The sequence below is a fragment of the Leptodactylus fuscus genome, chromosome 7 (assembly GCF_031893055.1).
Source record: "Leptodactylus fuscus isolate aLepFus1 chromosome 7, aLepFus1.hap2, whole genome shotgun sequence".
NCBI lineage: Eukaryota > Metazoa > Chordata > Amphibia > Anura > Leptodactylidae > Leptodactylus > Leptodactylus fuscus.
In genome coordinates this window covers 35,060,404-35,073,337 of record NC_134271.1, presented here as the reverse complement: position 1 = coordinate 35,073,337, position 12,934 = coordinate 35,060,404, and the positions used below count along the sequence as shown (strand labels likewise).

The 12,934-nt window shown below is 40.6% G+C and overlaps 1 protein-coding gene across 4 annotated transcripts in view; it reads right to left on the bottom strand.

The window, feature by feature from the left end:
- The window catches only part of EHBP1L1 (EH domain binding protein 1 like 1), a 78,911-nt gene extending 66,338 nt beyond the window's left edge, over nucleotides 1-12,573 (bottom strand). For all 4 annotated transcript variants that reach the window (XM_075281579.1, XM_075281581.1, XM_075281580.1 and 1 more), the window contains exon 1: nucleotides 11,883-12,573. In XM_075281579.1, coding sequence (XP_075137680.1) covers nucleotides 11,883-11,986 — 104 coding nt within the window. In that variant the 5' untranslated portion in view covers nucleotides 11,987-12,573. The remainder of the gene's footprint in view (nucleotides 1-11,882) is intronic.
- Between the last annotated feature and the right edge of the window lie 361 nt (nucleotides 12,574-12,934).

Here is a 12,934-nt window from a genome sequence, read left to right as displayed (position 1 = left end):
TCAATCCCTACACCAAGCAGCTATTTGATGGGGCAACGGCAGCTTCTTTATTGTTGATATCGAATGCAGATCTTGCCAGTATTCAGAACGCCATTGTTCTTGGATAGGACAATATTGCAATACCTAAAATAGCTGCTACAAAAAGTTCTGAATATTGGCAGTGCAAGCACCTGATACAAGGAATAAAGAGGATACCACATGCACAGGATTTGCAGCCCCTTCAAACAGCTGATCAGCAAGGGTGCTGAGACTGAGACCCGTATCAATGAAAAATAAATGTCCTATCTTAAGGATAGGTCACTAGTTTTAGTAAATTGAATAAAGTTATTGAGTTTTAATATTGAGTTTTAATAGTTTATCTTAATATAGGTATCAGGGTTGGGTTTGTAATTTTACATATGAAGCAGGTATTGCTGCATTATATTAAATCAGAGTCATCATGATAAAGCCCCAGTGGATTAAATTACAAATACAACTCAGCTATATCTGCATTATCAAATCTGCAGTCACTAGCTAGATCACTACAGCATTAATTAAACCCATATTTCATGTTGGCAGTGTATATTCAGCATGCCATAGAGCATCTCCATATCAGACTTGCAGAACATTATAGTCCTCACTGTTTCCATAGGAAGAGTCCCTGTATGTAAACATCTAGGTATAAGGTCCATAAAAGGAATGTAAGAGAAAGGATAGCAAACCATGGCTGGAGGGATAGGAAACACAAAAGGAATCCATATTATAGTGTTATGAAGGGGTGGTATAGGGGACAGGACTGTGATATACATCAGGATTACTCAGTCCTTTACTGAACACCTTCTGATGGAAAATACTGTGTTATTGGTTATTATTGGTAATAATCTCTATGGTGAGGACATTTACACTCCAAACACTGATAGGGACTGTAGATTGTGAGCCCTATATGGGACAATGACTGATACTGTCTGTAAAGCGCTGCAGAGTATGATGGTGCTGTATAAGTAAGCAAAAGAAATCATACATAGCCATGTTGATATCAGCACCAGTCTGCTGAGATCATGATAGCAAATAATTTTTATTGTTTATATAAATAATAATCTTCCAATATATTTCCTGCATCAATTCCTCATAGTTTTCTAGATCTCTGCTTGCTGTTATTCTTCATTTACTTTCAGTGGATAAAAACCCATGGCCATGTGAAGAAAAGTCTATGGTCATATAATGGACACACGCACAGATGTCCATCACACGATAAGAGACTGTATATCACATGGCCATGAACTGATTTTTATCCACTCAATGAAAATAAAGAATGACAGCAAGCAGAGATCTGGAAAACCATATAAGGCTAGGTTCACATTTGCGTTCAGGTTCCCCACTCCACTGTGCAGGTCTCCGATTCGGCACTCCAGCAATGACATCAATTGTCACCCAAATGGCCTCTATAGCCAATTATTGCTCTCACTTGTCACATGTGGTAGTCAAGTATATCATTGCGGCAGTGCCAGAACCTCTGTAGTGAGGTCCAGGAAAGTCTGGGAATGGAAGGAGCTGGGACAAGGACTTGTGGCAAGGCAAAGACAGTATAAATCTTTTTATTTAACCCATTTCCCACTCCTCTGCTCATTTTTGTTTTTGGCGCTACGTACACATCGCGTCCCACAGTGATTTTTACAGAAACCATCAGCATTTCCTCAAGTATAATTGACATGCTGTGATTTCCAAAACGGCAATGGTTTTGGAAATAGCAGCGTTTCCGCTGCGCATAGTTTTCTTCACTGTGTTGATGAGATTTGCTAGAATCCGTTCCACTTTGCAGTGACTGTAAAACGCCACGTGGGACCTTGACCATCCAGTGGAAACACAACTTTCCAAGCTCATTGTCTCTGCACTCTATTTATACTGTGCTTGTGTTATGAATCCCATGAAGCTTCAGCACAGTATTACATGGGCAGTTAGAGCTACTTGTTACTAGCTCTGCAACCCCCCTGCTCCATCCCGTGGAAACTTCTATGGCACAGTCCATGCAATTTCATAATGAAAGAACTGTTGAAATCTGAAAGTGATACATAAATCTCAATAGAAACCTGAGCCACCGAAAACCTTATTCACACTGTTCCTATGTCCCTGTCTGATATAGAAGGATAAAAGAAGAAGGAAAAGAGTGATGAGTTCTGGTGGGTTGTCCTGTGGGACAATGTATTTGGGTGGGGTCTGAGCAAGATTAAGCTGAGGAGAGTGGGGCCTGCTTCCTGCAAGCAGCACTTCTCTCTCCGGATGATTCGTGCGGAAACCGAATAGAAAGCACATGGACCCCATTATAGTCTATGGGGTCCACGTGTTTTCCCAGGTAACCGGTTTTCTATGCATCTAGGTTTCCGTTTGTGGGGGGTCCCCAAGCGGATTCTCAGAACAGAATCCCAAACGCAGATGTGAACCGGGCCTGAAGCTAAGTGTGAGCAGTAGGGGGATGTGTTTTGGGAACAAAAGGTAATTTTAGAGTAAGAGATGAGAGAGTTGATAGGACGGTGTGGGCATGTAGTACTTTGTATGGAACAACTTGCTTTGGATATTTCGACTATGTTTTTTTTTTAATTGTTTTATTTTATAGGAATTCCTTCCCTCCCAGCACATTTGTAGATGAAAATTAGAATTTTTCCTACCCCTCCATTTAGCACAATGTCTTATTCTGGAAGGCGAGGGTAGTTGTTGGGCGAGGCAGCGAGCGGTATAAGTTTACTAATACTGCTATTGTCATTTCTTCTTCCCTTCCCCAGTAGACATCTGCAGATCTGCAGAGAATGGAACTTTTCTTCTTTTCTTCTCAGGAGGAAGTTATAAGGAGAAGTTCTTCAATCTTCCAAAAGGGTTAAATAAATCACAATTGTTAAAAGAGCGGAAGGTAGAGGATGAATCATGGAAATTATTATGTTAAACCATAAAGAAAGATGGTGAGTGGAATACTTCACCAGTAACTCAAGACTGGTTGGAGAAGGAGCCCTTTACTAAAACATAAACGCAGATTTGTAACAAAAATAAAATATGGCAGCAAGTCATTTCTTACTTTAGGTATACAGTGCAATGTTACAATGAGCTCAGGACTAAATACAGGACTGCATACTTTAAATGTTTGGCCCGGACTGCACACTATTTTTGCTATACAGTGCAAAATGCCTAAAAATCATCTCTATACCCTTCTCAGTGTGAGGGGAATTTTAGTTCCGGGGCCCCACATGGCAAATCCCATCCACAAACTTTTTGAAAAATATGTGGAGCAAACACACTGCGATTTCCAAAAATGTTGCAGATTTGGAAATTGCAGCAGGTTAATTGTATTTTCGGAAATCCCGTCGATTTCCCTATAAGTATAATTGAACCGCTTTGAGTTTCTGTGAAACATGCTGCAGGAAAAACCGCGTAGCTTTTTTGTTCCGCCCTGCTACTTGAGGCCTTAGCCTTATAAGAATTTTTTATGTTTTTGTTTTATTTTTTACTTTGTCACAAAATATTTTTTTTTGTGTAAGAAAAAAAAACAAACAAAAAACTATGCAATGCATGGGTGCATAATTCCTTCTGTCACCCCTTTGGTGTCCACAGTTCACAGATTGTCATGGCTGGTCCCGCCCTGGCATTATTCCTATTAGGTATGTGCGGAGTATACCAAAGGTTTTATAGAACCATTCAGCTGATCACATTGTGAAGGTCCCTAGTGAGACTAAGAAGTAATTAAATAAAGACTAATAAAGTTTACTTACATAACATGGTGGAAAATGATGGAATTAAAAATGTAACTTATCCCACAAAAAATAAGTTTTAAAAATTTATCACTCAACCGAACAGACTTGTTTAGACTGCCTGTATTTTTGAAGACAACAAATTTTGGGCAATTATGACCTTTTAACCTGCTAATTTGCAACAAAATCAGACACAAGCTGAATGATAAATGGAAAAACTTGGTATTGTCTTCTAGATATTATCATCTCTTATCACATATCAAGCCCTCCTGGAAGGTTGAGATAAGGCACTAATGCATGATAAGATAAACTGCAAGTTGCTGATGTCCACTTTGGCTATTGCTTTGGATTTCGCTCAGGAGTCTTTGGTGCTTATATTTAGAAAACCAGCCCTTACTGGTTCCAGATGAAACTTGCAAGATGGCAATCTCAGAATTGGAAATAAAGGTGTAGGGGACAGTAGGGTATATACCATGCAGTCTAGAATAAAGATCATAAGTAACTGCATGTTATCATGTTATAATTCATTTCAATATTCTTCTCCATGTTGATAACGTTTTACAGAATTCGCCAACTGTTTGTGATTGCTTCAGTAATAACTCTTTGCAGCCATGGGACTTGATTAAAATTATAATTTTCTCACACAATGAAAATTCTGTCTGTACCGTCTGATAATCTTCGGAAGAAAATACTCATCTGATTTTTTGATAAAAAGCTTCAGAAGACGACACATGCTGCAGCTAGCATGCTCTCATAGACGAAAAATGCCAGCCCAAGGAATGCTGCTTCAAATAGCAGCCTAAAAAAACCCGACCACAACTGGTAAAGTGGATATGATCCTCGCAAAATGAAGAACTACTACATGCTACTACTAGGGCTGCCTTCACACGATGTAAACGCGAGCTGATTTTGTCAAAATAGACGTGTAAAAAATTTTGACAAAATCAGCTCGCGTTTACATCGTGTGAATGCAGCTTAAGGGTCCATTCACATGGAGTAACGTGCCGCGTGACCTGGCACGTATACCGCGTGTGAGATTTTGAGCGCCGTAAAAGCTCCCATTGATTTCAATGGGAGCCTGGATCGTATACGCCACGTTATTTCACGACCATGATTTTGCGGCCGCAAATGTGTGTCGGCTCATGCGCGCTACACATTGAAATCAATGGGTTAAAAAGCCTCCCATTGATTTCTATGTGTAGCGCCCGTAAGCCGGCACCCAGTGAAGTGAATGGGATGTGTTTTGAGCGCTCACACTCTGACATGTGTATACATGTCTGAATGCGTGGCGCGTTGCTCCGTGGGAACGGAGCCTTAGTCAGAAAGCTCATGGAGTTTTCCTCCACAGACTTTCTGTTACAATTATATCTATGGGGAAACCGCTGGCATTTCCGTCAGTGTAATTGACATGCTGTAATTTCCAAAACCGCGCTAAGTTTTAGAAATAGTGAGATGTCCACACCGCGGTTTTTACCGCAAAGTGGGCATGGGATTCCCTAGAATCCGATCCAGTTTGCCCTTTTCGTAAAACACCGCAAATTTTTCCGCAGCATTTCTGTTGCGGGCAAATTGCAGGGGGCCTGGCAATTAAACAGCTAGTGGACTGGCAATTTATACAGTTGATGGGGGTGATTTACTTGGACCGGGGTATTTAACGCTGGTCTTCATAGCTCTGATATTGGGGAAGAATACACAAGGGTTGCACTAAAGTTATAAATTTCAAAAATTGCTGTGCAGTTGCAAAAAATTTTTTAGACTTTTTCTTATTCCTTGTATGCCAAAAACCCTGTTGACTGCCTATATGCTGAACATTTTTTTTTAAAGGCAGCTTTGTATTGATCCTATAACAAAAATGTGACAGTGCGCTGATCCTTTTATGCACCCTAATGCTAGAGATATTGGCACCACTGGACCTGACATCCTAGCATCACCAAGAACGCCCCCTCTGACTGTACGCTTCCATAGTTAAGTTTCAGGACGATATCTAAAGCACTGGGCGCATACCGGGAAAGCCGACAGTCCTCTGAATTCAGTACACTGCCAGCTTTCTACTGGTATATAACACCGAACATCTATGAGGACGTGAAAAGTCCTCTGTAAAATGAACGTCTCACCCAGGAAAAGCTGGGTGGGAGTGAAAATCTGAGAAAGTTGGGTATTTCCATATAGTTGTCAGACAGCTAGGATGTTAATGAGGTTTAATTAGCACTAGCTGGGGGGGCTCAATAAGTGAGAAGCTTTCCCACAATGCTCCATTCTGTGAAGGCTGTAGGGTTTTTCTGTCCGCTTAAAAAGTCGGACATCTTTACATGCGGACAGGGAAGGACGGGCACGGAGTGCAAAAGAACGCACCTGATCACCATTTAAATAAATGACAGGTGTCATGGACACAGCTAGTGTCCGCTCCTAATGTCCGTGCCAGATTTTGAGCGGACACTAGGAGCGGACACTACCTGTCGGACACAAACGGTAGTGTGAACGCCCCCTAAGACATAGTGATAGGGTGTTATCTGAGGTGTTACATAGGACTACAAGTAAAAAGCCACTAGATTTTCAGTACTTAGGGACTATACAGCAAGGCAGCATGTGGAGAACAGGCTGAAATTTACAGCCAAAACTTCTGCTTGGGAAAAGCGGAGTCTCTGTTGGTGGTCCCTGTGTGATATGTTCCTGCCACTAGTCCTACTACATAGTAACACAGTGCATGAAAAGTGTGTCAGCTATACACCGCACAAGTAAAAAAAAAAATCAAGCTCCCATAAATAAACAAGGCACCCACTGTTCCACATGTGAGTGCGTGGGGACCATACAGCTGCACCTCATAACAAACATGGCTGCTTGATGCTGAGGGGGCCCCGCTACCATAGGGGCCAGTGCAGATGCACCATTTGTCCTATGATTAACGTGTCCCTGAATTACCTTGTATAAACCCATTATCTATTACACATAGTAGCAAGTAGTGAAGTATGGGTGTAGGAGGCATAATACATGCCCTGTGGGTAATTCTACACATGACTTTATATTATCTCATGGGATTTGCATTTGTCACAATGTGGTTGCAAACAGATTTCACAGCAGTGATCTATCGCCCTCAGCCCTGAGATGTAAGTAGACTCTGAGAACAACCTCTATGACATAGGGCCTAATAGTCATCAGATAACGTCTGCTTCTATCTAGTCATTTGCTGTACTTACACAAGCTATTACTGGGAGCCTGATGGGTAACCTGTGCACAGAACAACATAGCCTTTGTTAAAAAGGGGTGACCTTATTTATCAAACAAAGGGTCATGTGCCTGCAGAATAATGCCAGTCATAGCCTGGCCGTCTACACATAGTTTTCATTGTACACACGCATTTATAACAATAACCTGAATCCTGGCCCTTGAGAACAAACAAATGTATTACGCATAATAAGACGGAAGGAGCCACACAACAAGATAACAGGTAGATAGAGCAAAGGTGAAGGCTATGAGTGTGTAAGGTAGACTTTCCTCCACTTTTCAGTCCTTGGCTCTAAGCTACATTAAACTTGTTTTAGTTTAACATGAAGCATTTTGTATCTTCAAAGCTATTGTTCAGCATGCATGCTCCAGCTATCTGTAAAATGCAATAATGGGACCAAGCATTGGCTATTGTATGGCCAGGAAACAGTTTATTCTTGCTTAGGCTAGGTTCACAACTGCACTTGTCTTGGGTATAATGGGGTTCGTCAGGTATCCACCATTTCAAAACTGAAACCAGCGGAAGGAAAGTCCTCCATGAAGGACTTTTCTCTCTGCCGATTTTTGGCAGTTTCTGCAGCAGTCTCCAATGGAAGTCTCGAACTTAGCCTTACCGTCCCTTACAGAAAAGACTCCTGCCCCTGCTGTGCCCCTGGGATCTGAAAATCAGGAGACATCTCAGCTACAACAGAGCACCTCACCTTTTATAAATGGGTTTACAGACATAAATTCGCAACCCTTTAAGCACGGAGAAACGCCTGTCAAAATATTTCTCTGTGAAATAGAAACTGTACAACTAAACCATTCCTAATGTAAAGCTGTCACCTCTTATTGTTCTGACTAGGCTCAGGAAGACCCAAATTCCAAAGGATGGACTCACCTAAGGAATAAAATATCAGAATATTCCGATCCTGACAAACTACAGACTGTATATTAAGACAGAAAGTAATAGCGTGATGATGCATAGATATGGAGAAGATGGCACGCCGGACAGGGTAAGTACAGGTGTAGCTTGCTATGGTAAGATGCAAGGTTTTGCTCATAAGTCTTGGTAGAGCAGCGAAGGTAATTTTTAATACTTATGGTTAAAAAACACCAATAACAATGGATGACACGCAGCAGCTCAGGTGCTACTATGCATATACCTTGGATCATACTTAGGATCCATATCCAGACCAACACAGTACAAAAAAAAAAAAAAAAAAATGCTGCCCCAGAGTGGGCCAACTGAACACAAGAACTAATAGCTATGATAGAAATATGTCATCCAAACCCTCTGAGGGTTGGACTGATCTAGTTGACAGGTTAACCCAAGTACTTCAACACACACTGTACATCCAATAGCGGTGAGGTAAACGGCATATAATCCAAACATGGCCATAGCCATGGATTATACTTCCAGAAGAGAGGTCCATAATGTCTGACTTGGGGCAGTATTTGTTTATCTCACTTTTTCTGCTGTTTAGGTGCCTATTAGAGATGAGCGAACAGCCGTTTCGAATAGCACGCTCCCATAAAAATGAATGGACATAGCCGACACACGGGGGTTAAGCGGCCGGCTGCCGGCAAAGTCTGCGTGCCGGCCGCTTCCATTTATTTCTATGGGAGCGTGCTATTCGAAACGGATGTTTCGAATAGTGTTCGCTCATCTCTAGTGCCTATCCTTATAGGCCATCAATATCATATTGATGGGGTTTGGACACTCAACACCCCAAATGATCAACACTAATCTGACATCGATGTATATTGTGTTATTATGTTGCATAAAGGACACACCATTTGCAATATTGATACAGTTATACCCAATATCAATAACATTATTGCAGCTTTATCCAATAGTGAGGGAATTATGGCTGAAAACAGAAATTATATTTACACATATGCACAAATAACTGCTAATATTCAATAAAGTTTGTATAAATCAATAGTACAAGCAAAACATGCTTTTTTCAACCTATCATTTTTTCCCCTCCTTATCCATAGTCTTAATCTAACTTTTACTCTAAAATCTAAGCTGAATCTGTATTAGTCTCCCAAAATAGACTTTCAATGGAGTATGAAATTACATGTGCCCACAAAAGTGTTATACTGCTGCAGAACACAGTAAGTTTTCTATCTCAACCCAAGTGTAAAACAGTTCAATACTTCTCCATAATATCTTATCAAGTGGTGCGGCTGCTTCTAAGTGCGAGAATTAGGGAGCAGAATCTCCTGTTTTCTCCATATCATATCAATGGAAGACATCACAGCATCACGTCTCTGCCAACCAGCTCAGAGACGGCTGAGAATGAGAGGGGAAAACTGCTACAAAATATAGAATATAAGTCATATAAAGGCCTGAAATTGGATTATTCCCCTGTCACACATATAAACCCTTCTGAATATTTAGCTTTGGTTTAATTCAGTACAGCTATGTTGAGATTGATAAAAAAAAACAGATACGCCTAAATACATGGGGTGTGTCACAATGGAAAGAAAATTAGGGGTACAGAATAGTTCTTGATAACACCTTTTTAACCCTTTCTCTTTCCCATTCCTATTATATGGTGTATTCCAAAACATCTCAAAAAGTGCATTTGCCAGGGAATTAAACTGTAGATCTCACATACATATACAGTGGTGGCCAAAAAAACCGCACCATTTCACAAAATATATTTATTGTAGTGAAAATGATTTCTTGTCTTTTGGCAATTTTGTACATTTTTCAGTCGATTTCGTAGTAAGAGGTATACATATCATCTGCAGGGCCACCACTGTACATATATACAGTATCAACCATCACCAACTCTGTAGTTGGTATCATATATCAACCATCAAGTATCATATATATCATATATCATCAAGTATCATATATCAACCATCACCAACTCTGCGGATTCTGTGAAACTGAAAGCAACTGTTTTTTCCTATAGGCAGCACCACCCATTGCCATTTCAAAGATATTCACAGATGTCACTTAAGCCACATGTTGAAGACAGTCATTACAAACAGTGGGGTGGATATATACGGTAGGATATAAGGGCTGCAGCTCCTTACTGGCCTTGAAAAAAAAAACATTTTTTCAGCTTGTTCCTGCAGAGAACAAAAATAAGGAACCACAGCTCTTAAGAAACCATGATAGAAACCTAAGGTAAAGGAAGCAAGTTTCCTTCTTCCTTTTCAGACGTACCACCCCTCATTAAGCCTACAGATACTGTGATAGTATATCTCTAGTGGAGGTTAAGACCCTTGTACACAAGTCAATAATCTCTGAAACATCAATGGCCTATGTAAAATGTCCAAGTCCAACAAATGAACATAGGCTGGTTTCTTGGCTTGTACATAAGGCAAAAAAAATAATTGTTGTCAGTAGTATACAAAGGAAGTGCTGCTATATGCTATGGGGACTGAATGATTGTCTTTGTGATCTTTCATCTCCATACAGTTTGCATTGTGTAGTGTATAAGGGCCTACATGAGCACCGATCAGCTGGTCATATCGTGGCGCACATCAGTCAGTGTCAATGAATCCTAATATTCATTGCCCCTTAGGCTTCTTCCAGGAAGCTGTCACATGCCCCTCATAAAGCCCACAGTTATATAGTTTCTTCATATCTAACAATATTCTAGTACTTTATGACGTACCAGGCTCAGATAATGTTCCTTGTTTAGAAGGAAAGTATTACAAAGTGTCTAAATTTGCAGAAAGAAGAGAAAAAGCAAAATACTGACTGAAAGCAGGACCAGAATTTACTATACACCCTATAACAAGCCATTAGCGGGGCAGATGAATAAATTCTAATCTGAGATGTTTAAAGTGAGAATATTTTACAGATCTGCAATGTATAAAGGAAATTCTTGAATACTTCAAGCAGTTAAAATCCCCAAAAAAGGACTGCATTCCTGAAGAGAGTGACTGCGGCAGAGGCCAAGCCAGAGCACGTTTGTCTCCAGCTCCATCAGCGATTACTCACCGATCCCAAAAAAAAGTGGCCGTAACAAGATGGTCAGAAGGCACAAAGGTCGCTCTCCAGTATTTGGAGTCAATAAAGGACTTAGAATAGCGTGAAGACAGGAATGTTAGTAAATACAGTCCTGCTCTATGTAATATGATAACCACTCTACGTCTAGCATGACTTGTGCCTATTCATAGACACCTATTTATTATCTGTTGCGTATTATCACAGCGCCCAATCCTGATAGTATCTTCTTGTAATATAGAGAGCAGTACTGTCATGTCCAAGAAAGTGATATAACAGAGTATATACATTGTAAACACTGCGCATACTTTGCTATGTAATGGCTGCTATGTTGATAGAGAATACAGGAGCAAATGGAATAGCGCCCCCAGTGGTGAAATAGTTACTGGATGAAATGAGTTGACATATTCTCCAAACCTGAGTCCCCACAGCACTCAGCTTGGAGGCAGGAGATGGGTATTTCGTGCTCATTATATATATTATTTGTAACGTATCTGTTTCATATAGTTCCTGTTGTAAGGGAGAAAATACTGCACAAAGTTTTAATACCGTCATCACGTTGGAAAGTAGTGACAAATATCAAACATTGGGGTTACGCTTCAATAATCATGGCCCATGCACCATTTAGAGACGCCACTTACAGCAGCAATCCTCTATATAAATGGAGACGTATAGATATAAACCTGATATAAGATTTGTACATGAGTTTTTCCCACCACCTACTATAGATCCACCTTACTATGGCACTTCTCATGACTTAGCAGATAACTGTATATAGATCAGGGCGTTGTACATATATAAATATGGCGATAAATCTTGGAACATGATATATCATGGTATAAAGAGTGCGTCTTTTCCATTGCAGACACTTGAGTAGAGAGCACACATTCACTCCACACATAATAGGCACATGCGTATCATATTGCTCTCCACTATATAACACCGTACAATGGACTCTGAGATAATGTGACAAAGTGCGGTCATCTCACCATTTCTGGGTACACTCTAATATCAATTCCTGGTAAGAGGCCACAAACTGGAAGCGGGACGCTCTCTTGCCAGTACGCTGCAGTCTTTTCCATACTGAAGTCATGGTTGTCTCTCTCAGTGACAGTCTCTGACAGTCTCCAGCATGATGTTGGGTGCAGATGACAAATGCTCTCTTTCCTTGCTGCTTGGTGACTCAGTTGAGCTCTCTCTTCTTGCCTCTCCCTTCCTGTGTGCCTTCAGTCTGTCTCACACTTCATATGCTTGTCATTTTCTTAAAATCCAGCATTTGTTTGTTGAAGCTGTTCCTTGTCTTCTCTTTCCTATGTAGAGGAGCAGATCCTGATGTCTGTTCTGAAACTTTACCTTACTTTTCAGTGTGTCTGGCTGTCAGAGCCAAGTACGGTGACTGCGCCTCCATGTAATAACCTCGCCTGTCAGTGACAGCTCTTTCACTGGAGTAAGGTCTCTTTCAATCTACCTCAGTCTTTCCTGTTTGCACTGACAGTCTCAGCCTTATGGTTGCTTCTGGCCAGTCTCTCTCACATTGACCCCCTGTCTCGGTTATAAGTTCCTCTCTGTCTCTCCCGCTCTGTATGTCTTTATGTGTTTTTTTTTCTTTTTTTTTAAGTCGTTCTGTCTTCGCATTCCCTCTGAGTTAGAGACAGCCTGTTCCCCTCAGCTAAGCAGAAGTAAAACTTGAAGAAGGAGGGAGGGCAGAGGGTGTGTCCATGACTGTATATATATATACATATATATATATATATCTCTGTGTATACAGAACTGTCTGTGTATGTGTCGCCCTGCACATGAATAATAAATCATTATACCATGTCACATACTTTAACAAATTCACTTTTTCGGATAGAAATTCCTTAGATGCAGAGATTTGGTGTAGTCTGGAAATGTTTACTAGTAATTGTATACGTCGGTTCCTCATTGCAGAAATTATCAGCATTTTTTACTCTGATCAAATGCCCTCCAGGAAACTGAAGTCCTTGTTGCATTTCCAACTATTATGGGACAGATTCATCAATGTATGTACATTTGTTTT